Raw genomic sequence first — 23,211 nt, forward strand, 5'->3', positions numbered from 1 at the left:
TACATAGTTGAATTTGAGGACATCAAAATCACATAAAAACGATCAATGGAAATCAAATTTATTAACCCATGGAGGTCTGGATTTGGAGTCACCCTCAAAATTAAAGTGGATAAACACACTACAGGCTGATCCAACTTTGATGTAATGTCCTTAAAACAAGTCAGAATGAGGCTCAGTAGTGTGTGTGGCCTCCACGTGCCTCCCTACAATGCCTGAGCATGCTCCTGATGAGGTGACGGATGGTCTCCTGAAGGATCTCCTCCCAGACCAAAGCATCCGCCAACTCCTGGACAGTCTGTGGTGCAACGTGGCGTTAGTGGATGGAGCGAGATATGATGTCCCAGATGTGCTCAATTGGATTCAGGGCTGGGGAACGGGCGGGCCAGTCCATAGCATCAATGCCTTCGTCTTGCAGGAACTGCTGACACACTCCAGCCACATGAGGTCTAGCATTGTCTTACTTTAGGAGGAACCCAGGGCCAACCGCACCAGCATATGGTCTCACACGGGGTCTGAGGATCTCATCTCGGTACCTAATGGCAGTCAGGCTACCTCTGGCGAGCACATGGAGGGCTGTGCGCCCACCCCAAAGAAATGCCATCCCACACCATTACTGACCCACTGCCAAACCAGTCATGCTGGAGGATGTTGCAGGGAGCAGAACTTTCGGTACCTATGTATTATCTGGACTCCCATGTTAAATGCACCCCATTTTTTCATACCCCTACTATCCAACTACGCATGGAGTTGACTTTATATAGTGTGGCGAGCGCAGCGAGCCACCGTGCCCGAACCGTGGCGAGGGGACGCGGTCTCATAAGAAAAACGGGAGCCCAGATATTACATAAGTACCAAACTTTCTCCTTGGTGTCTCCAGACTCTGTCACGTGCTCAGTGTGAACCTGCTTTCATCTGTGACGAGCACAGGGCACCAGTGGCGAATTTGACAATCTTGGTGTTGTCTGGCAAATGCCAAACGTCCTGCATGGAGTTGGGCTGTAAGCACAACCCCCACCTGTGGACGTCGGGCCCTCATACCACCCTCATGGAGTCTGTTTCTGACCGTTTGAGTAGACACATGCACATTTGTGACCTGCTGGAGGTCATTTTGCAGGGCTCTGGCAGTGCTCCTCCTGTTCCTCCTTGCACAAAGGCGGAGGTAGCGGTCCTGCTGCTGGGTTGTTGCCCTACTACGGCCTCCTCCACGTCTCCTGAAGTACTGACCGGTCTCCTGGTAGTGCCTCCATGCTCTGGACACTACACTGACAGACACAGCAAACCTTCTTGCCACAGCTCGCATTGATGTGCCATCCTGGATGAGCTGCACTACCTGAGCCACTTGTGTGGGTTGTAGACTCCGTCTCATGCTACCACTACAGTGACAGCACCGCCAGCTTTCAAAAGTGACCAAAACCATAGCTCCCAACATGAGCCCCTCCAGGAGGGACACAATGCTCTTCTCCTGGACTTTCCTCTTAATGTATGATTACAATCACTTGTGTTTAGCAGGGTAATTGATAAGAAAGGTGCTTCAACACAGGTGATGGTAATCATACATTAAGAGGAAGTGCAGGAGCAGAGCGATGTGTCCCTCCTGGAGAGGGTCATGCTGGGAGGTATGCCGAAACATCAGCCAGAAAGCATAGGAGCGGAGAAGTGGTCTGTGGTCACCACCTTTATTGGGGGGTCTTGCGAATTGCCTATAATAGCCACCTGTTGTCTATTCCATTTGCACAACAGCATGTGAAATTGATTGTCAGTGTTGCTTCCTAAGTGGACAGTTGGATTACACAGAAGTGTGATTGACTTACATTGTGTTGCTGAAGTGTTCCCTTTATTTTTTTGAGCAGTGTATGGGCTATTTCACACGCTCCGGCTCCTCCCGGGTGGCGGAAAGCCGTGCCGCACACCGTAGTTAATGGACACAATTGTGTCCATTCACACGGGACGGGCCCGGCCGCCCGTTTGCAGCCGGATCCCACCACTGGAAGGAAGGGCTGTGGCCATCCCCACCATTCTTGGCCGTGCGGGGTGCCCGGCAGGAGCGAGAGTGTGAAATAGCCCTATATTGTTTAGGGATCGGCGTTGTCTGAACAACACTGTCCACAGACGTATCGCTCTGAGTGTGCAACACAGCCGATGGGCAATATATCTTAAAGATCCCGTGACTTCCTGTTCCAGGAGCAGTCATGATTGGCTGAGTTGCGCAGCTGACACAGTGGTCGACAGGTGTCTAGGTTGACACTGTTTTTTTCACCCATACATCACATTAAGTGCACTGCGTACCCTCGCATAGCTCGCTGCACTCAGCACACTTTTATTCTCCCCCCACACCCTAGTGGATGGTAGTGCAGCTCAAAAAAAAAAATTGAAAAACCCCAAGTTGCCCTTGGTTCAAGGTCGACCGGTGTCTAGGTTGACATGACACATGTCAACCTTGTAGTATGTTAACCTAATTACTGTCTACCATCATTAGGTTGACCAACCAATCATATCCCCTCTGACCCTACTGCTCCCAGCGCAGAAGAGGGGCCTGGCTACAGAGTCTGTATACAGGAATCAGTCTCTAACCGCCCCTGGCCTTCCTACTTCACACCAACAATCGCTCTTCAGTTTCAGACCGCTGCTGCCCCCTCACCATCGTGTACAAGAACTCATGAGACCATCATTGTATGTGATCCGTGCACTATAAAAAGGTAGTGACAGGGCTTTGATGAACCTGAGGCAGGAACATCTAATAAACCATTAGGCCGCTGATAAGTGGCGAGAACCGGGGACTTTGACACATTCAGGCTGTAAACGGATTAACACTTCTGGGAAGTACAATAAAGGCAGACGGATGTTCGCCTGGGTACAAAGTGTGTTCTTGTTGTGGCAAAGCGCAGTCCCAGCCGTCGCATAATACCCCTCACGCCAGGTTCTGATTAAGAATGTGCAATTAGTGTTTAACATGTACTATGGACCCAATATGCTGCAGTTTTTTATATTCAGGTCTAAATTACACCCCCCCCCCCCCCAAAGGCGAAATCCTACAGTAGCCAATAATCTGCACGAAGCCCGGCAGCAATTAATTCCCGCTACTTTTGTATGCACGCAAGCAAAAGGAAAAAAAAAAAAAAAAAAAAGCTTGTGACTGGTTTTGTACATAGTCACACAGCTGCGAATAGCTTTGCAGCCTTACACAGCTTCAGCTATTACTGGACTACACATCCCAGCATGCCCTGCTACAGTATGCCATTTGGCCATAATTAAACTGTTGCAAAGCATGCTGGGATGTATAGTTCAACAGCTGGAGGGCTGAAGGTTTCCCATCCCTGGTATAGCGTGTACAAGGCACATTACACAAGTTGTTCTACTGTTGCAATTTTATGGTTACATTTAAAAGTAACATTTTTACCAAACATTGAGATTTAATAATGGGCTATTTGTGGCTTCTTAATCTGGTTTAATTGTTAAAGTTTCAACAAAAACTGCACCTTTTGAATGGTAAGAGGGTGTTTGTATCTGAGAACTTGGACTTTTCCCAAGTTAAAGTCATTTTACCTGTACATATGCTCCCTGGGTTAGCAACACTAATTGTTATCTACAAAAGGTGCGTAATACATGAAGTCTCAGAGAAGATCATCCCATTTTACCGTTCCCACCAGCCCACAGCAGGGTCTGACCACCGACGGAAACAAGCCACAGAGATGTATTTTGATGTATTGACTTTATTTGAATTTCTGCAGAGTCATCCACACAGAAGACAAACAAGATAAAATAACCAGTAAACAACTGCTCGCTTGGTCATATTACAGGAAAGAAGGGAGTGGTACTGGGTGAGCAGAGTGATGCCCGGGGGAGACGAGTTACCGGTCTCCCTCTGTACACCTACAGGGCAGGAAGCTGAGCAATGATCACGTCAGGGCAAGGTATGAGTCACTGCACATGGAACGGTGAAAAAGCAGAAGCTGCCGATTGCTGACACCATGCAGAGATCCAAGCCGGGAGCACAGAGGAGACAAGAGGATGGGGGTTTACAGAACACAAGTTTTAAATAACAGATGTGAAACAAATAGTAATCATTTGTTAAACTTAACCAGCTGTGTGCTTTCCTCAGTCTGCTGGATAGGGTTATTGACAAATAAGGAATGCTGAATCATGGTAGTCTAATACATTAAATTAGTTTAATACCCAGCAGTCAGTTCACTAGGAACCGGTAATGTTACCAAGGCACTGCCATGGGTCAAGTTCCCAGTGAGACAAGCTGGTCACGTCTGAGATCAGACTTCTTAGGATACGGGGGCTATTAAAAAACAAAATAGGAGGGTTGCTTTAAAATAAGGCAGAAAGACTGCGCTTAAAGCCAGTGCAATAGTTTAATATATAAAATCTAGGGAAACCCTTTTGTCAGCTTCATTTTAGTAGAAAAACATTTTAAAAACTGAAGTTGGTGATGTCATCACCACAGCGGTTAAAATATCCTGATGCAGATGCCACCCAATAGCCCTGCCGGATTGTTACCTCTGGGGTGGTCCAGCGGCACAATCCGCACTTATCACCGAGCGGGGAAGGGAGTTCAGAATAACAGACAGATCGGTACTTTGGTTTACAGGACTACACGGGGAGGTAAAACCTGGTGCAAGCAATACAAGAGGTAGAGACACAGCTAATCCTAAACACACAAAGCCCACTGGACGGGCACTTCATCAGGGTCAGACAGGAGCCTCCCAGGAGGTACGGGCCGACATCATGCCTCTCTTCAGCTGTTCATAGGTCACAAACATGACCACGTTCCAGGATCCCAGCCTCAAGAAAGAGGGCATGAATCTGTATATAGAGAAGAGAGCAGTCAGGGCAGAGAATTACCCACAATTCCCATTCTTCCTCCCCCAGCAGGAAGAGACTACGTTACGCGGTGCCTGCCGACAGTTCTATAGAGCAGCAGACTCGCCCCCATTTGACCCATGTAGTCCCTTCTATGCGCCACTTACCCTTTGTAGAAAGCCTTGGGCCCCTCCTTCCGGAACATGGAGACGGCACACTTCAGGGCACTTGGGTACTGGCCCTTGGCAGAGTTCATGTATCTTGTCTTCACTACATCGACGGGGGACGCGATCACAGTGGTGCAGAAACCAGCTCCGAACGCTGAGGTGAAGTGACAGGGGAGGGTGTCTGCAAGACAAGTCATCAATTACGGCCATGCGGTTTCTGCATTATGCGCGGCGACCTGGTAATACCAGACCGGGGGACAGATGTATGATAGGAAAGAGGAGACTCACCACTCATAAGGTTGGATTTCAGGAGAGTGTCCTTGATGAGGTCATAGGTCACCAGCTCTGTGCAGTTGACGATGGCGTTACGGGTGATGTTGGGGGCAGTACCTGGGTACATAGAGATGGGGGATTAAACATTTTACCACAAGTAACCCTATAGCGCTGCCTCATACCTTTGGGAAAGTTCTATCCTACAAGGAACTGGACCCAGCAGCCATATATAGGCCGGAGCATTCTAAAAAGGCCAGATTCTAGCTAACTTTACAATATGTACAACGACTAACTATTTCTCCACAGGACTAAATAGCTTCCCTCATCTCCTTCCCTGAGCTCCTGTGGGGACAGATTTATCTGTAGCACATGCGATGACCCCACTTTCCGTCAACAAACCTTTCCAGAGGCCACGCATGCCTTCCTCTCTGGCGATCGTTTTGTAGGCGTCCATGGTCCCCTTGTACCTTCGGGAGCTGGAGACGTTGGCCTGAGCCTGGAAACGCACCTTCACCACGTCTGTAGGCTGGGCTATCGCCACAGCCATGGCTCCCGTGGTACAGCCAGCAAGAAGCCTGCTGCCAATTCCCACATCTGTGAGGAACAACAAATAAGAGTCATTGTAAGCAGCCAGATGAACCCTACATAGACCTGCTCTACCACACATCATCCCATTACCGGGAATAATACAGACACCAGTTTGTCATGATGTTCTACCAGCCACGGAGCCCGTGGTCAGCCATTGCTGGCAACAATGCAAACACTTCCTGTTTAGGTCACGGTAACCATGGCACCCTGCAGACCAGGGTCACACATGGGAGAGAACGAGTCGATCCTTCCAGACAGGACATTATCTCATCTGTTAGATCATTCCCAGAAACAGTTGTGTAAACCTGTCCCTGAAAAACTGGTTCCTAATTAGACTGACTTAGGAAGTGGTTACATCCACCTAAAAAGATTAGTTCCCCCCCCCCCCCACTGGCAACACCCTAAGGGGGGTATTTCCTTACGCTCAGATCCTTTGGTGTAGAATTGCTTGACAGAGTCATACAGTCCGATGCGGACGGACGCAAAGCTCATCTGTCTCTGGAGACCGGCCGCCAGCCCGTTGTAGAGGCTTCTTGGCCCTTCGGTTTTGACCATGGTGGAGATGGTCCCGAATACGCCTCTGTACTGGGCGGCCTGCTTGCTGACAGGCATCTTGGTCTCTCCTTGGATCTGCAGGGAGCAGGTCAAGAAGAGTCATAAATAATAGTATACAAAGAAAATAAGAGTTCTAGATAAAGAACCAATTCTAGAAACGGCCCTCAGATAACAAAAGGGCCAGTTTGAGGTCCCAGCGATAGTGCTGCTTGTATGCTGGACCCATTCCATGTATGTGCATTAATCAAGCCCTATATTCACAGTTTAAAGTTCTAATGTATTCCATCTCACTACTGTTAAAGAACAGTCACCGGATCTACAAAAAGGGCGTTTTGAACCCACCTGAAGCCTGACTTTGGCGGTGTCCAGAGGGAAGGTGAACAGGTCCGCTATACAAGCGGCTGTACCGGCGCCAATGAACTTCACTGTAGCAGTAGGGGGCACATCTGTGGGTTTGAATCCAACCATCTTGAGGCTTTGAGTGGTGTAAAGACCACAAGATAAGAACTTGAGTGTCCGGGGAAGTGTTGTAGTGATAAGACAAGGCAAATAAACTCTGCCGGCGTCTAAACAGCAAAAACACACACATTAGAGTACCCATCTATAACCAACACTGCTAGAACGACACAGGGGGGAGGTGGTGCCCGCTGAGCACACTGCTAGAACTACGCAGGGGGGAGGTGGTGCCTGCTGAGCACACTGCTAGAACTACGCAGGGGGGAGGTGGTGCCCGCTGAGCACACTGCTAGAACTACGCAGGGGGGAGGTGGTGCCCGCTGAGCACACTGCTAGAACTACGCAGGGGGGAGGTGGTGCCCGCTGAGCACACGGCTAGAACTACGCAGGGGGGAGGTGGTGCCCGCTGAGCACACGGCTAGAACTACGCAGGGGGGAGGTGGTGCCCGCTGAGCACACGGCTAGAACTACGCAGGGGGGAGGTGGTGCCCGCTGAGCACACGGCTAGAACTACGCAGGGGGGAGGTGGTGCCCGCTGAGCACACGGCTAGAACTACGCAGGGGGGAGGTGGTGCCCGCTGAGCACACGGCTAGAACCACGCAGGGGGGAGGTGGTGCCCGCTGAGCACACGGCTAGAACCACGCAGGGGGGAGGTGGTGCCCGCTGAGCACACGGCTAGAACCACGCAGGGGGAAGGTGGTGCCCGCTGAGCACACTGCGGACATAGCACCAAGATGGACTGAATTAGGGATCCGATGGGGTCTAACAGACTAAGATATTAGGGGGCAGACGAGAGCGCAGTCCGTTCTATAGAATCCGGTGCAACCAATGTTATAGCACCATGACTGTACTATAATATAGTCTGTGGGTACATTCCTCTCCCAGAAATCCAGTGGAAGCTTCCCATAGGGCACTCAGGCTGTAGACCTGTACAAACACTAGGCCGGATGTGATTGGCATAGCAACAGAAAGTGACAATATGGGTACTGGTGAGTGTCATTGTGCAAATAAGATTGACACCAACATTCCTATACAGTGACATTCTGCTACTCCCCAGCGGCAGCAGACAGGAGACTATGGGGAATCCTGCACTGAGTGATTTATGGCCAGGCTCCCTCAGATATACCACCCCCTCCCTCCTCCGGGACCTTTCCCCTACATAGTGAATGAGCGCAGGGAAAACAAGGGGTGTACTTCAGACAGGCAAGGATCAGGTTACAATGTCATGGCCATTGTATCGTCTTTTATACCAGTATCTGCTGCTCAGTATTATCCATACACTGGACTCACCTTATTCAAGTAATCCAGCGGGCGCAGTGGTGATCAGGATTCCCTGAAAGCGTCCCGACCATCACATTTACCACTGCCCATGGACATACGGTGCCCTTTACTTTCCATAGAAAATTGTTGGTAATGAAGATGCTGTATAATCATAATACTTATCCTGTAAGGAGGAGAGACATCATCAGTAACATGACCATAGCAACACGCAAGCTGCAGGAGAACTACAACTCCCAGCAGCTCAGACATTCACACAGGGATTTGTCAGTTATAGGACAGAACTGCGATGTCCCGGCACAGCCTACATATAGGACACAGCCTGGGAACGCAGCCCCTGGGTGACTGATAATATACAGTAGCTGGTATAATAAGCCATCCCATTATCTTACACACTGGGGTTAGGGTATTAGGAGAACGTACAACACAGGGGGTGCCGCCAGCTGACACTTCATAGGAACAATCCATTATTAACGTTTGCAGGTCCTGAAGCACTACAACACCCAGCATTCACCAAGTTAAACGTTTTACATGTATATTCTCTAATAAAGCAGAAGATAAGTTGGACATTTGGCAGGGGGGAGGGAGACTCATACTCCTGAATTTCCTGGGACATTCCCCAACAGCAGAGGGTCCCGGCAGATGTGCAATCACCATAAACATAAAGGACTCAGCTCCTTCCCCCTCCCCCAATACAGGGCTCTATAGCTGCATAAACATCACAGCAGGGTCCTGACTGACAAAGGACACTACAAATGGTATATACACACACACTCACACACACACACACACACACACACACACACACCAGAAGCCAGACAGGCAGGTTGTGGGGTATCCATGCACCCCCACTTGTACCAAGGGTCCCTAATGCAGCCACCCAGCAGGGACAGGAGACAAAGGAGATGAATGGGAGAGATCAGATGTCAGTAACACAATAGTCACCCTGCACAGCAGCCACCTGTTACTGAGAAAGCAGAATGACCCCACATCCCTACTGCAACCCCCCATTACACACTGCACCCCATCCCTACTGTTCACACACACACACACCACCTCCATACACTGCACCCCATCCCTACATCACACACACACTGCATCCCATCCCTACTGCAACCCCCTATTACACCCCATCCCTACCACACACACGCACTACAACCCCCCCCCTCCCCATTACACACTGCACTCCATCCCTAATGCTCACACTGCAACCCCCCCATTACACCCCATCCCTAACACACACACACTACAACCCCCCCCCCCTCCCCATTACACACTGCACCCCATCCCTAATGCTCACACTGCAACCCCCCATTACACCCCATTCCTACACCACACACACTACAACCCCCCCATTACACACTGCACCCCATCCCTACTGCTCACACACACACACTGCACCCAGCCGATCACTGGCCATCCCGGGACACGGGAACAGGAGCCAGCAGCAGCAGTAACCGGGCAGCGGATGCCGGAACCACCGGACCGGTAGCGCACAGGCACCGGGTACACGTGCGGCACTTACCGGTGGGGGGAGAAGACGAATCAGTCCGGCAGGAAGGGGTGAGAAGCTGTGAGGGGTCAGCAGTGCGGGGACCGGGAGGAGGCGGGGCCGGCGATGGGCTGCAGGATGCGGGTGAAGCGGGCGAGCAGGAGACAAGGAACCGGCTCAGACGCTATATATACACTGCGCGCCGGCGTGGGGGCGGGGTCAGGTGACCGACCCTCCCACAGGCCACGCCCAGACCCCCATCCAGTACAGTGCAAGGATGAGCCGAGCCGAGCCGAGCCCAGCCAGTGCCGGCAGCGATATACATCGCGGTGATGGGGCTGCTGCCAAACGTTATCTCCTGCTTGGTAAATAGGGCCTTATTCTAGTTCACTCTTTCTGACAAAATCTTTCTTAGATGGACAAAACCATGTGCACTGCAGGGGGGCAGATGTAACATGTGCAGAGAGAATTAGATTTGGGTGAGTTATTTTGTTTCTGTGCAGAGAAAATACTGACTGCTTTATTTTTACACTGCAATATAGATCTCACTTTGAAGTAAAACCCCACCCAAATCCAGGGGCGTAGGGAGGGAGGAGCCGGTGGTGAACCTGCTCCAGGTGCTGAGAGGTCAAATGGCGCCAGAGCTGAGCAGCAGCAGCTGGCCACTGGCAGAGCGAATATTAGCTTCCCGCCCCAACCCCCCCCCCCCGCCTGCGACACCGTCGGCGTGGAGCGGGACTCACTTGGAGATTTTGCGCCTTTTGCTACAGGTGCTGCTCATCGTGGTCGTCCGGACTGCTGGACCACAGTCATCTACCTGGGCCTCCCGACAGCTATACCCAGCTCGCATCTGGTACTGGCTGTGTGTGTGATCCCCGCTGGCTGTGTATGTGATCCCCGCTGGCTGTGTGTGTGATCCCCGCTGGCTGTGTGTGTGATCCCCGCTGGCTGTGTGTGTGATCCCCGCTGGCTGTGTGTGTGGTTATGGATCACACTTATATTATGGTTCACACTCACACTTATATTATGGATCACACATATTATGGTTCACACTCACACTTATATTATGGATCACAATTATATTATGGACCACACTTATGATTCACACTTATATTATGATCACAGTCATCTACCTGGGCCTCCCGACACCTATACCCAGCTCGCATCTGGTACTGGCTGTGTGTGTGATCCCCGCTGGCTGTGTATGTGATCCCCGCTGGCTGTGTATGTGATCCCCGCTGGCTGTGTGTGTGATTATGGATCACACTTATATTATGGTTCACACTCACACTTATATTATGGACCACACTTATGATTCACACTTATATTATGATCACACTCATAATTATATTAACTATCACACTTATGGATCACACTCACATATTATGATCACTTTCAAACTTAATAAGTTTGTCATAGTCGTCTGTAGGCAACATTAATGTTGGTGCCCCACACTATATAGATGTCTCCCTCCAAGTGCGGCACATGATCAGGCCTGTAGAGGGGATGCAGGATCCCTGGTTGTACCTGTTCAGGGAGAGCACTGACACAGAATCAGGCCTGTAGAGGGGACGCAGGATCTAAGGTCGCACCTGCTCAGGGAGAGCGCTGACACAGAATCAGGCCTGTAGTGGGGATGCAGGATCTAAGGTTGCACCTGCTCAGGGAGAGCGCTGGCACATAATCAGGCCTATAGTGTGGACGTGGGATCTAAGGTCGCACCTGCTCAGGGAGAGCGCCGTCACAGAACCAGGCCTGTAGTGGGGACGTGGGAAGTAAGGTCACACCTGCTTAGGGAAAGCGCTGGCATAGAATAAGGTCTGTAGTGGGGACGCGGGATCTAAGGTCGCACCTGCTCAGGGAGAGCGCCGGCACAGAACCAGGCCTGTAGTGGGGACGTGGGAAGTAAGGTCACACCTGCTTAGGGAAAGCGCTGGCATAGAATAAGGTCTGTAGTGGGGACGCGGGATCTAAGGTCGCACCTGCTCAGGGAGAGCGCCGGCACAGAATCAGGCCTATAGTGGGCACGCAGGATCTAAGGTCGCACCTGCTCAGGGAGAGCACCGGCACAGAATCAGGCCTGTAGTGGGGACGCAGGATCTAAGGTCGCACCTGCTCAGGGAGAGTGCCGGCACAGAATCAGGCCTGTAGTGGGGACACGGGATTTAAGGTCGCACCTGCTCAGGGAGAGCGCTGGCACAGAATCAGGCCTATAGTGGGCAAGCAGGATCTAAGGTCGCACCTGCTCAGGGAGAGCATCGGCACAGAATCAGGCCTGTAGAGGGGACGCAGGATCTAAGGTCGCACCTGCTCAGGGAGAGCGCCGGCACAGAATCAGGACTGTAGTGGGGACGCAGGATCTAAGGTCGCACCTGCGCAGGGAGAGAGACGGCACAGAATCAGGCCTGTAGTGGGGACACGGGATCTAAGGTCGCACCTCCTCAGGGAGAGCGCCGGCACAGAATCAGGCCTATAGTGGGCACGCAGGATCTAAGGTCGCATCTACTCAGGGAGAGCACCGGCACAGAATCAGGCCTGTAGTGGGGACACAGGAGCTAAGGTCTCACCTGCTCAGGGAGAGCGCCGGCACAGAATCAGGCCTGTAGTGGGAAGGCGGGATCTAAGGTCACACCTGCTCAGGGAGAGAGCTGGCACAAAACCAGGCCTGTAGTGGGAACGTGGGAAGTAAGGTCACACCTGCTTAGGGAAAGCGCTGGCATAGAATCAGGTCTGTAGTCGGGACGCGGGATCTAAGGTCGTACCTGCTCAGGGAGAGCCCCGGCACAGAATCAGGACTGTAGTGGGGACGCAGGATCTAAGGTCGCACCTGCGCAGGGAGAGAGACGGCACAGAATCAGGCCTGTAGTGGGGACACGGGATCTAAGGTCGCACCTCCTGAGGGAGAGCGCTGGCACAGAATCAGGTCTATAGTGGGCATGCAGGATCTAAGGTCGCATCTGCTCAGGGAGAGCCCCGGCACAGAATCAGGCCTGTAGAGGGGACGCAGGATCTAAGGTCACACCTGCGCAGGGAGAGAGCCGGCACAGAATCAGGCCTGTAGTGGGGACACGGGATCTAAGGTCGCACCTCCTCAGGGAGAGTGCCGGCACAGAATCAGGCCTGTAATGGGCACGCAGGATCTAAGGTCGCACCTGCACAGGGAGAGAGCCGTCACAAAATCAGGCCTGTAGTGGGGATGCAGGATCTAAGGTCGCACCTGCTCAGGGAGAGCGCCGGCACAGAATCATGCCTGTAGTGTGGGATCTAAGGTTGCACCTGCTCAGGGAGAGCGCCGGCACAGAATCATGCCTGTAGTGTGGGATCTAAGGTTGCACCTGCTCAGGGAGAGCGCCGGCACAGAATCAGGACTGTAGTGGGGATGTGGGAATTAAGGTCACACCTGCTCAGGGAGAGCACTGGCACAGAATCAGGCCTGTAGTGGGGACACAGTATCTAAGGTTGCACCTGCTCAGGGAAAGCACCGGCATAGGATCAGGCCTGTAGTGGGGACGCGGGATCTAAGGTCGCACCTGCTCAGGGAGAGTGCCGGCACAGAATCAGGCCTGTAGTGGGGATGTGGGATCTAAAGTCGCACCTGTGCAGGGAGAGCGCCGTCACAGAATCAGGACTGTAGTGGGGACGCGGGATCTAAGTTCGCACCTGCTCAGGGAGAGCGCCGGTACAGAATCAGGACTGTAGTGGGGATGCGGGATCTAAGGTCGCACGTGCACAGGGAGAGAGCCGGCACAAAATCAGGCCTGTAGTGGGGATGCAGGATCTAAGGTCGCACCTGCTCAGGGAGAGCGCCAGCACAGAATCAGGACTGTAGTGGGGACGTGGGAATTAAGGTCACACCTGCTCTGGGAGAGAGCCGACACAGAATCAGGCCTGTAGTGGGGACACAGTATCTAAGGTTGCACCTGCTCAGGGAGAGAGCCGGCACAGAATCAGGCCTGTAGTGGGGACGCGGGATCTAAGGTCACACCTACTTAGGGAAAGTGCTGGCATAGAATCAGGCCTGTAGTGGGGACGCGGGATCTAAGGTCGCACCTTCTCAGGGAGAGCACCGGCACAGAATCAGGCCTGTAGTGGAGACGTGGGATCTAAAGTCGCACCTGAGCAGGGAGAGTGCCGGCATAGAATCAGGACTGTAGTGGGGACGCGGGATCTAAGTTCGCACCGGCTCAGGGAGAGAGCCGGCACAAAATCAGGACTGTAGTGGGGACGCGTGATCTAAAGTCGCACCTGCGCAGGGAGAGCGCCGGCACAGAATCAGTACTGTAGTGGGGATGCAGGATCTAAGGTCGCACCTGCTCAGGGAGAGCGCCGGAACAGAATCAGGCCTGTAGTGTGGACATGGGATCTAAGGTTGCACCTGCTCAGGGAGAGCGCCAGCACAGAATCAGGATTGTAGTGGGGACGTGGGATATAAAGTCGCACCTGCGCAGGGAGAGCACCGGCACAGAATCAGGATGGTAGTGGGGACGCGGGATCTAAGTTCGCACCTGCTCAGGGAGAGCGCTGGCACAGAATCAGGACTGTAGTGGGGATGCGGGATCTAAGGTCGCACCTGCACAGGGAGAGAGCCGGCACAAAATCAGGCTTGTAGTGCGGATGCAGGATCTAAGGTCGCACCTGCTCATGGAGAGCGCCGGCACAGAATAAGGCCTAAAGTGTGGACGTGGGATCTAAGGTTGCACCTGCTCAGTGAGAGCGCCAACACAGAATCAGGACTGTAGTGGGGACGTGGGAATTAAGGTCACACCTGCTCAGGGAGAGAGCCGGCACAGAATCAGGCCTGTAGGGGGGACACAGTATCTAAAGTTGCACCTGCTCAGGGAGAGAGCCGGCACAGAATCAGGCCTGTAGTGGGGACGCGGGATCTAAGGTCACACCTGCTCAGGGAGAGAGCCGGCACAGAATCAGGCCTGTAGTGGGGACACAGTATCTAAGGTTGCACCTGCTCAGGGAGAGAGCCGGCACAGAATCAGGCCTGTAGTGTGGTACGCGGGATCTAAGGTCACACCTGCTTAGGGAAAGCGCCGGCATAGAATCAGGCCTGTAGTGGGGACGTGGGATCTAAAGTCGCACCTGCGCAGGGAGAGCGCCGGCACAGAATCAGGACTGTAGTGGGGACGTTTGATCTAAGTTTGCACCTGCTCAGGGAGAGCGCCGGCACAGAATCAGGCCTGTAGTGGGGACGCGGAATCTAAGGTCGCACCTGCTCAGGGAGAGTGCCGGCACAGAATCAGGCCTGTAGTGGGGACGCGGAATATAAGGTCGCACCTGCTCAGGGAGAGTGCCGGCACAGAATCAGGCCTGTAGTGGGGACGTGGGATCTAAAGTCGCACCTGCGCAGGGAGAGTGCCGGCACAGAATCAGGACTGTAGTGGGGACGTTTGATCTAAGTTTGCACCTGCTCAGGGAGAGCGCCGGCACAGAATCAGGCCTGTAGTGGGGACGCGGAATCTAAGGTCGCACCTGCTCAGGGAGAGTGCCGGCACAGAATCAGGCCTGTAGTGGGGACGCGGAATATAAGGTCGCACCTGCTCAGGGAGAGTGCCGGCACAGAATCAGGCCTGTAGTGGGGACGTGGGATCTAAAGTCGCACCTGCGCAGGGAGAGTGCCGGCACAGAATCAGGCCTGTAGTGGGGACGCGGAATCTAAGGTCGCACCTGCGCAGGGAGAGCGCCGGCACAGAATCAGGCCTGTAGTGGGGACGTGGGATCTAAAGTCGCACCTGCTCAGGGAGAGTGCCGGCACAGAATCAGGCCTGTAGTGGGGACGTGGGATCTAAAGTCGCACCTGCTCAGGGAGAGTGCCGGCACAGAATCAGGCCTGTAGTGGGGACGTGGTATCTAAAGTCTCACCTGCGCAGGGAGAGCACTGGCACAGAATCAGGACTGTAGTGGGGACGCAGGACCTAAGGTCACACCTGCGCAGGGAGAGAGACGGCACAGAATCAGGCCTGTAGTGGGGACGCGGGATATAAGGTCACACCTGCTCAGGGAGAGCGCCGGCACAGAATCAGGACTGTAGTGGGGACGCGGGATATAAGGTCACACCTGCTCAGGGAGAGCGCCGGCACAGAATCAGGACTGTAGTGGGGACGTTTGATCTAAGTTTGCACCTGCTCAGGGAGAGCGCCGGCACAGAATCAGGACTGTAGTGGGGACGCAGGATCTAAGGTCACACCTGCTCAGGGAGAGCCGGCACAGAATCAGGACTGTAGTTGGGACGTTTGATCTAAGTTTGCACCTGCTCAGGGAGAGAGACGGCACAGAATCAGGACTGTAGTGGGGACGCAGGATCTAAGGTCACACCTGCTCAGGGAGAGTGCCGGCACAGAATCAGGCCTGTAGTGGGGACGCGGAATCTAAGGTCGCACCTGCGCAGGGAGAGCGCTGGCACAGAATCAGGCCTGTAGTGGGGACGTGGGATCTAAAGTCGCACCTGCTCAGGGAGAGTGCCGGCACAGAATCAGGACTGTAGTGGGGACGCGGGATCTAAGTTCTCACCTGCTCAGGGAGAGCGCCGGCACAGAATCAGGCCTGTAGTGGGGACGTGGGATCTAAAGTCGCACCTGCTCAGGGAGAGTGCCGGCACAGAATCAGGCCTGTAGTGGGGACGTGGGATCTAAAGTCTCACCTGCTCAGGGAGAGCGCCGGCACAGAATCAGGCCTGTAGTGGGGACGCGGGATCTAAGGTCACACCTGCGCAGGGAGAGTTCCGGCACAGAATCAGGCCTGTAGTGGGGACGCGGAATCTAAGGTCGCACCTGCGCAGGGAGAGCGCTGGCACAGAATCAGGCCTGTAGTGGGGACGCGGGATCTAAGGTCACACCTGCTCAGGGAGAGCGCTGGCACAGAATCAGGCCTGTAGTGGGGACGTGGGATCTAAAGTCGCACCTGCTCAGGGAGAGTGCCGGCACAGAATCAGGACTGTAGTGGGGACGCGGGATCTAAGTTCTCACCTGCTCAGGGAGAGCGCCGGCAATGAATCAGGCCTGTAGTGGGGACGTGGGATCTAAAGTCGCACCTGCTCAGGGAGAGTGCCGGCACAGAATCAGGCCTGTAGTGGAGACGCGGGATCTAAGGTCACACCTGCTCAGGGAGAGCGCTGGCACAGAATCAGGCCTGTAGTGGGGACGTGGGATCTAAAGTCGCACCTGCTCAGGGAGATAGCCGGCACAGAATCAGGCCTGTAGTGGGGACGCGGGATCTAAGGTCACACCTGCTCAGGGAGAGCGCTGGCACAGAATCAGGCCTGTAGTGGGCACGTGGGATCTAAAGTCGCACCTGCTCAGGGAGAGTGCCGGCACAGAATCAGGCCTGTAGTGGGGACGCGGGATCTAAGTTCTCACCTGCTCAGGGAGAGAGCCGGCACAGAATCAGGCCTGTAGTGGGGATGTGGGATCTAAGGTCGCACCTGTGCAGGGAGAGCGCCGGCACAGAATCAGGACTGTAGTGGGGACGTGGGATCTAAGTTTGCACCTGCGCAGGGAGAGCGCCGGCACAGAATCAGGACTGTAGTGGGGACGTGGGATCTAAGGTCGCGCAGTTACAGTAAATCACTGTTCTTGCAAAGAAACTCCTTAGTGGCACCCCTGGCAGAATCTGAATAATCCAGAAGATAAGGACAGGAGCCTCCAGCAGGAACCTCCGTTCTCTCTTTTAATACTGTGTTAAATCTGGGCCTTACTCAGAAACGACTGGTTATATTCTAAGATACAGAATCTACACCCAGTGTGAGAATTACTATGGGATCAGTCGTGTTGGTGAAAGCTGTGAATAGATGTACACGTCCATTCTAACAGCGAGCGCATTCATTCACAAGGCGGGAGTTCGAGGCCGTGCAATCAGGTCTGAATCGGGTCCTTTGTTTGCAAACCATGCTGCACTGCAGGTGGGGCAGATGTTACGTGCAGAGAGTTAGGGAGTTGTGCTGTTTCTGTGCAGGGTAAATACTGGCTTCTTTACTGCAATTTAGATTTCAGTTCAACACACTCTACATAAATCCCTTCCCCTTTTTTATCTGCCCCACCTGCAGTGCAGCATGGTTTTGTCCATTTGCAAACAAAATGTGCCCTGCGATCAGGTCTGAATTAGTCCCTTTTGTGTATGAGCATCTCTTGAGATGACAAACAGGCCCCAGTGGCAAGTGTAGGGTTGGGATTGGCATAACTATACATCCAATATATCGGTATTTAGGTTCTGATCCTTATTCAATACCTAATCAATGCAGTATTCACAGACTCTATGGACAAAAGTACTTGGACTAGGGATGATAATCCCGGGGCATTTATTCAATCCTAGGATTTGGGATTGAAAAATGCTCAATCCCGGGATTGGCGGGTTCCCGGGATTGTCATCCCTGGTGGGGAGAGGTGAACAGACATTAGGGAGGTGGGGGTGGAAAAGGGGGATAGGCTCGCAAAGCTGAGGTGGGATAATGAACAGGTGGAGGGAGAACAACCCTGCCGTCCATGCAAGCCGACCACCGTGCAGAATTACCAGCGGCTGGGGAGCGGGCAGTCGATGTAGGCAGGGAGCGGGCAGTCGATGTAGGCAGGGAGCGGTGCAGTTGATGTAGCCGTGGGGGCTTTACAGAGGTGCCACACTGAGCGCAAGGCAGGCAGTAGCGGAGCGGGCAAGGTGGGCGGTGCGGGGTTGCGGCCTGCGCAGTGTGACCACTGACATCACGTCATGCTTTGAGCCGGTGCTGGTTCCAGAAATACATAGCAACAAAAACTGGGGTCCCCCTGTATTTCTATAACCAGCACCGGGCTGCCAGCGGTGTCATGTCAGATGGCGGGAGACTTTTAAAACAAGTTCCCCCGGCCAAAACATGGCCGGCGTGGTCTTATTCTTTTTTGGCCCCCGTATTTTTGGAACCAGGACCGGTCCAAAAGCCTGGTGCTGGTTATAGAATTAAGAGGGGGACCCCAGGTTTTTGTTTCCCTGTATTTCTGGACAACACTGGCTCACAGACCCCGGGGCTGGTTATACTTGTGGGGGGGGGGGGGGGGGGGGACAACACCCCACGCCGCTTTTTAAATTATTTCTTTTTTCTGTTTTCTATACAGAGAATCAGTCAGATCCGTGCGATGCTTCAGCCAAATTCGCATGACATCAACGAATCCTGAGAACTCGAAGCTTAGTAAATGAGCCGAGTTCTCAGTCCACATTTCCCAGCCGATCCGGTTCGCTCACGGGATTGGTCACGATCGCTGGTCCCCTCTATTGAGCTATAACAGGTTCCACTCTTCGTGAAATCTTTCCACGAGATGCTGTGGTGTCTGTAGGAGTTTGGGCCCATTCATTCTGTAGAGTGTACGTATATGGGGGTCAGGCCCCGTCGAGAAGGGGCTCACAATGTCCATTCCAGTTCATCCCAAAGGTATTAGATGAGGCTGAGGTCAGGGCTCTGTGTGGGCCAGTTACGTTCTTCCACATCGGACTCATTCCACCATGATGTTATATCCGTCCGTCCGAATCATTCCCAGAGGAGCATTGTGTAACTGTCATGTCACGCTATGACATCACATGGCCCCGCCCACACTCCCAGTCCATTTAATGTTCTCCGATAGGATAATAAAATGTCTGGACACACAGAATGGTCTCATCCCGGGTATGTGGGCAGTCAGGTTAGTATATATATATATATATATATATATATATATATATATATACATACATACATACACACACACATCCTGGTCACTTTCCTAGTAGTCTCTGGCAGTTACAGGGTTAATGTCACAGCGTGATGCAATGATGTTGGACTATTACTGTGCATCCAGTAAACATGACTCTGCTCCCTGTCCTACTGCTGGATCAGCAGGACGTCTCCCATTGCAGGAGAGGGACAGCGCCCCCGCCCAGACAGCCAATAGCAGAGCAGGAGACGTCACCTGTCCCCACAAGGAGGGGTGGGTGTTATACTGTAATATTTGCATCACTTCTCCTGCGGTCGGTCCATAGGTGATATGTATACAGTGTCATCACCTCACATCTGCGCTGGGTGCATAAGTACAGAGTGCACTGCTCCACAGACAGACAGATAGATAGACAGACAGACAGACAGACAGACAGACAGACAGACAGACAGACAGATAGATAGATAGATAGATAGATAGATAGGTAAGAGTGATGATGATAGATAGATAGATAGATAGATAGATAGATAGATAGATAGATAGATAGATAGATAGGTAAGAGTGATGATGATAGATAGATAGATAGATAGATAGATAGATATATAGATAGATAGATAGATAGGTAAGAGTGATGATGATAGATAGATAGATAGATAGATAGATAGATAGGTAAGAGTGATGATGATAGATAGATAGATAGATAGACAGACAGATAGATAGATAGATAGATAGATAGATAGGTAAGAGTGATGATGATAGATAGATAGATAGATAGATAGGTAAGAGTGATGATAGATAGATAGATAGATAGATAGATAGATATCCCTGTAGAATTGCAGACTATAGTCCCCTCATTGTACGACCGCACACTTCATTCTGGTTGACTCACAAAGCACCAGATATAAGCGGTCAGATATAAATATCATTATTATTATTATCACACCCTGTGTGACTATAATAACTGTATATATGGCAGTACTGTATATATGTATGTATATCAGTACACACTATACCCCTGGAATGATATACATGACACCTGTAGGCTATTTCTGTGTCTCTTGCGTACAACATAAGACTTGTTATTGTCTCTTCCTCCCAACATTACCATCTCCGCAGGGTATCTCTGTCCTGCATCCACTACACTGGGGGCTGATGCAATCAGATAAAGACCCATCAGCACCTGTGATAGAGCACAGCAGGACTAGTGTCAGGATTCTCACCTGTAACAGGATTATTAGCACAACAATGTCTGTGCTGTTATACACAACTCACACCAACCATAACAAATGCCTTTACCTTTAGATTGCCATTAACACATCTGGCTTGTGTACTCTCGCCTTCTCCTGTGTGTTAATTCCAGGACACTGCCCGGAATGATTACTGTACTTGTCATTTGTTATTCTGGTACATGTGTATTAGCAGGGCTATGTGCTTAGTGGGCTATTCTGCGTAGTGAAATTGCATCGCATGCAATTTTTCTGTGCAATGCGATGCGATGTGATTCGATGCGATTTTTCATTGTATAAGCACCCATACCATGAGATGTGATGGTACTTCATTTTAAATGCACCCATGCACTCTGTTACGCGTCCTCCCGTCCTTTTCATACCCCCACTATCCTCGCCGGCGTGGAGCTGATTTTATAAAGTGTGGCGAGCGCAGTGAGCCACCGAGCCCGAAGCGAGGCGAGCGGACGCGTAATACATGTAAAGTAATCCGTGTCCCCTCACTTTGGGCTCGGTGCGCTCGCCATGCTTCAGGGTGACGTGGGTAGTGAGGGTGTGCATGGGTGCTTTTAAAATGAAGTACCATCACATCTCATCGCATGGGTGCTTATACAATGAAACATTGCATCGCTTCGCATTGCACAGAAAAATTGCATGCGATGCGATACGATTTTCGCATGGATGTAAATTGGGCGCCCTGCAAATGCACAGACCCGTACTGCGCATGTGCAGGTCCTGCGTTGTCGGACGTAGTATGGCTGCAGATATCAGACAATTTGCTGACGTTTGGTGGTGGCGATGGCCAGGGTCCCCTTGTTCACAGCCAGCCGATGGTGTTGCAGAGTGATGCGAGGCTGTGTACTCACGGCCTGATTCAGACCTGGTAGCAAGGCTGCAATGTTTGCAGATGGACAAAACTATGCTGCGCTGCAGGTAGGGCAGATGTAACGTGCAGAGAGAGTTATGGGGCAATATCAGGGCATTTTCTAAGCGATGTAACTAGAAAATGCCTCTATATCACTCTGTGTGTAGGTGCCATAGTCATACTCCCAACTGTCCCGCTAAACGCGGGAACGTCCCGGTTTTTGGGGACGTTAAACGTCCCTCCCGTGGCCGGCAGTGTCCCTCTGCGAGAGGGAGGGGGGGGCGTTGGGAGTCCCCCCAATCTGACAGAATAGACGCATGCGCACATCGTCTATTCAGAGGCATAGTGGACGAATAATAATCCATGAATAGAATATGCAAGTAGGATGCAGCATTAATATCCCAGTGAGCGGATAGGCCTTGTGGATCTTGGCCAACAAAATGGCCGCCTCCACAGCGTACGTGAGCTCTGAGAACACAAGTATGTACCGTGTAGCACAGCGTCACTAGTTCCTGGGAAGGCCGCTATATTTAGCTGTGCGACTAACGAAGCTCTAATAACTAGACTTAGCCATGGGCCGCCTCAGGAGTGCCGTGTCAGAGGCCCCATCCAGTTATGTTCTCAGTAACTCTATCATTACACCGGCTGTAAGTGCCGGGCGTCACAGGGACCTGACAGACATTTGGGCCTGATTCAGGGCCCGGGGCTGCTGTGGCAGTAGGCACACAAGTACCGATGTTCGGACCGCACTGTTACCTCCCCCCAAGTGGTCTCGTCCTGTCAATCATTCTGCAAACAGAGCCTAAAGGGCAACTTTACACAATCGCTCAGTTGTGAAAATATTGTACAAGTCTAAGATGACGGGGGAAGGAAGAGAGCCACAGAGACAATGGGCCCGATTCAGACCTCATCGCTGCTGCACGAATCAGTGACTGATTATCAATACACTGCGCGTGCAAGGCGTCTATCAGATCACTGGCAGCAGCAGAGTCATAGTAATAATGATGTATTGTAAAGATGGCGGTATACAGCCTGGTGAAGAGATAAAGTGGAGATAATATAGAAGGTGATAAGGCACCAGCCAATCTGCTATGTTTGAAAAATGGCAGTTAGGAGTGATTGGCTGTTGGGTTATCACCTTCCATTTTATCTCTTCGCCAGGCTTAATGCATCTGCCCCACAGTGTCTAGTTAGACCAGTGGTGGTCAACTCATGGCCCTCCAGCTGTTGTGGAACTACACGTCCCAGCATGCCCTGTCACGGTTTTAGAAATCCATTATATAAAATCTGTGGCAGGGCATGCTGGGACGTGTAGTTCCACAACAGCTGGAGGGCCTTGAGTTTGACACCACTGAGTTAGACAGTCAATAGTTCAACAACAAAAGGTTGACGTGTAATAGGTCGACACATGAAACAGAACGACACAGACAAAAGGTCAAAATGCAATAAGTCGACATTGTCAAAATGTCGACACAAGCAAAAATTTGACATATGGGGCCAGATGCACCAAGCTTGAACAGTGATAACATGGAGAGTGATAAACCACTAGGCAATCAGCTCACAACTGTCACATCACAGACTGGGTTTGGGAAATGACAGTTGGGAGCTGATTGTATGGTCGTTTGTCACTCTCACTTGTATCACTTTTCAAGGCTTAGTACATCTTGCCCATGAAAGGCTGACATGAGTTTTTCACTTTTGCCAACGTCGACATGAACCCCCAGTTAGTGCCAGGCATACCCTCGCATGACTCGCTGCGCTCCGCACAATTTACCGTTACCAACTGTTGTCCACGTGGGTAGTAAAGTATGACATTTTTTGTTCAATTGTGAAAACGTCGACCTT

At 51.9% G+C, this 23,211-nt stretch overlaps 1 protein-coding gene across 1 annotated transcript; it reads right to left on the reverse strand.

Annotated features, from left to right (window-relative positions):
- Window positions 1-3,692: 3,692 nt before the first annotated feature.
- Window positions 3,693-9,808, reverse strand: UCP2 (uncoupling protein 2). Its single transcript, XM_083170469.1, has 8 exons — window positions 9,650-9,808; window positions 8,137-8,290; window positions 6,732-6,955; window positions 6,257-6,464; window positions 5,646-5,840; window positions 5,262-5,363; window positions 4,974-5,154; window positions 3,693-4,809 (listed from the first exon to the last, which is right to left on the reverse strand). Exons 3-8 carry the CDS (start codon window positions 6,855-6,857, stop codon window positions 4,695-4,697), a joined length of 927 nt encoding a protein of 308 aa, XP_083026595.1. The 5' UTR covers window positions 6,858-6,955; window positions 8,137-8,290; window positions 9,650-9,808; the 3' UTR covers window positions 3,693-4,694.
- Between the last annotated feature and the right edge of the window lie 13,403 nt (window positions 9,809-23,211).

This window comes from Crinia signifera, chromosome 2 (assembly GCF_055691185.1).
Source record: "Crinia signifera chromosome 2, ASM5569118v1, whole genome shotgun sequence".
NCBI classification, from domain to species: Eukaryota; Metazoa; Chordata; class Amphibia; order Anura; family Myobatrachidae; genus Crinia; species Crinia signifera.

What these genes read in the sequence shown, in the direction of transcription:
- UCP2 (XM_083170469.1), bottom strand. Translation starts at nt 6,857, where the DNA reads ATGGTTGGATTCAAACCCACAGATGTGCCCCCTACTGCTACAGTGAAG. An exon ending in CTACACCAAAGGATCTGAGC is followed by an intron (nt 5,841 to 6,256) that starts GTAAGGAAATAC and finishes TGTTCCTCACAG; the next exon opens with ATGTGGGAATTGGCAGCAGG. An exon ending in GAAATCCAACCTTATGAGTG is followed by an intron (nt 5,155 to 5,261) that starts GTGAGTCTCCTC and finishes CTTGTCTTGCAG; the next exon opens with ACACCCTCCCCTGTCACTTC.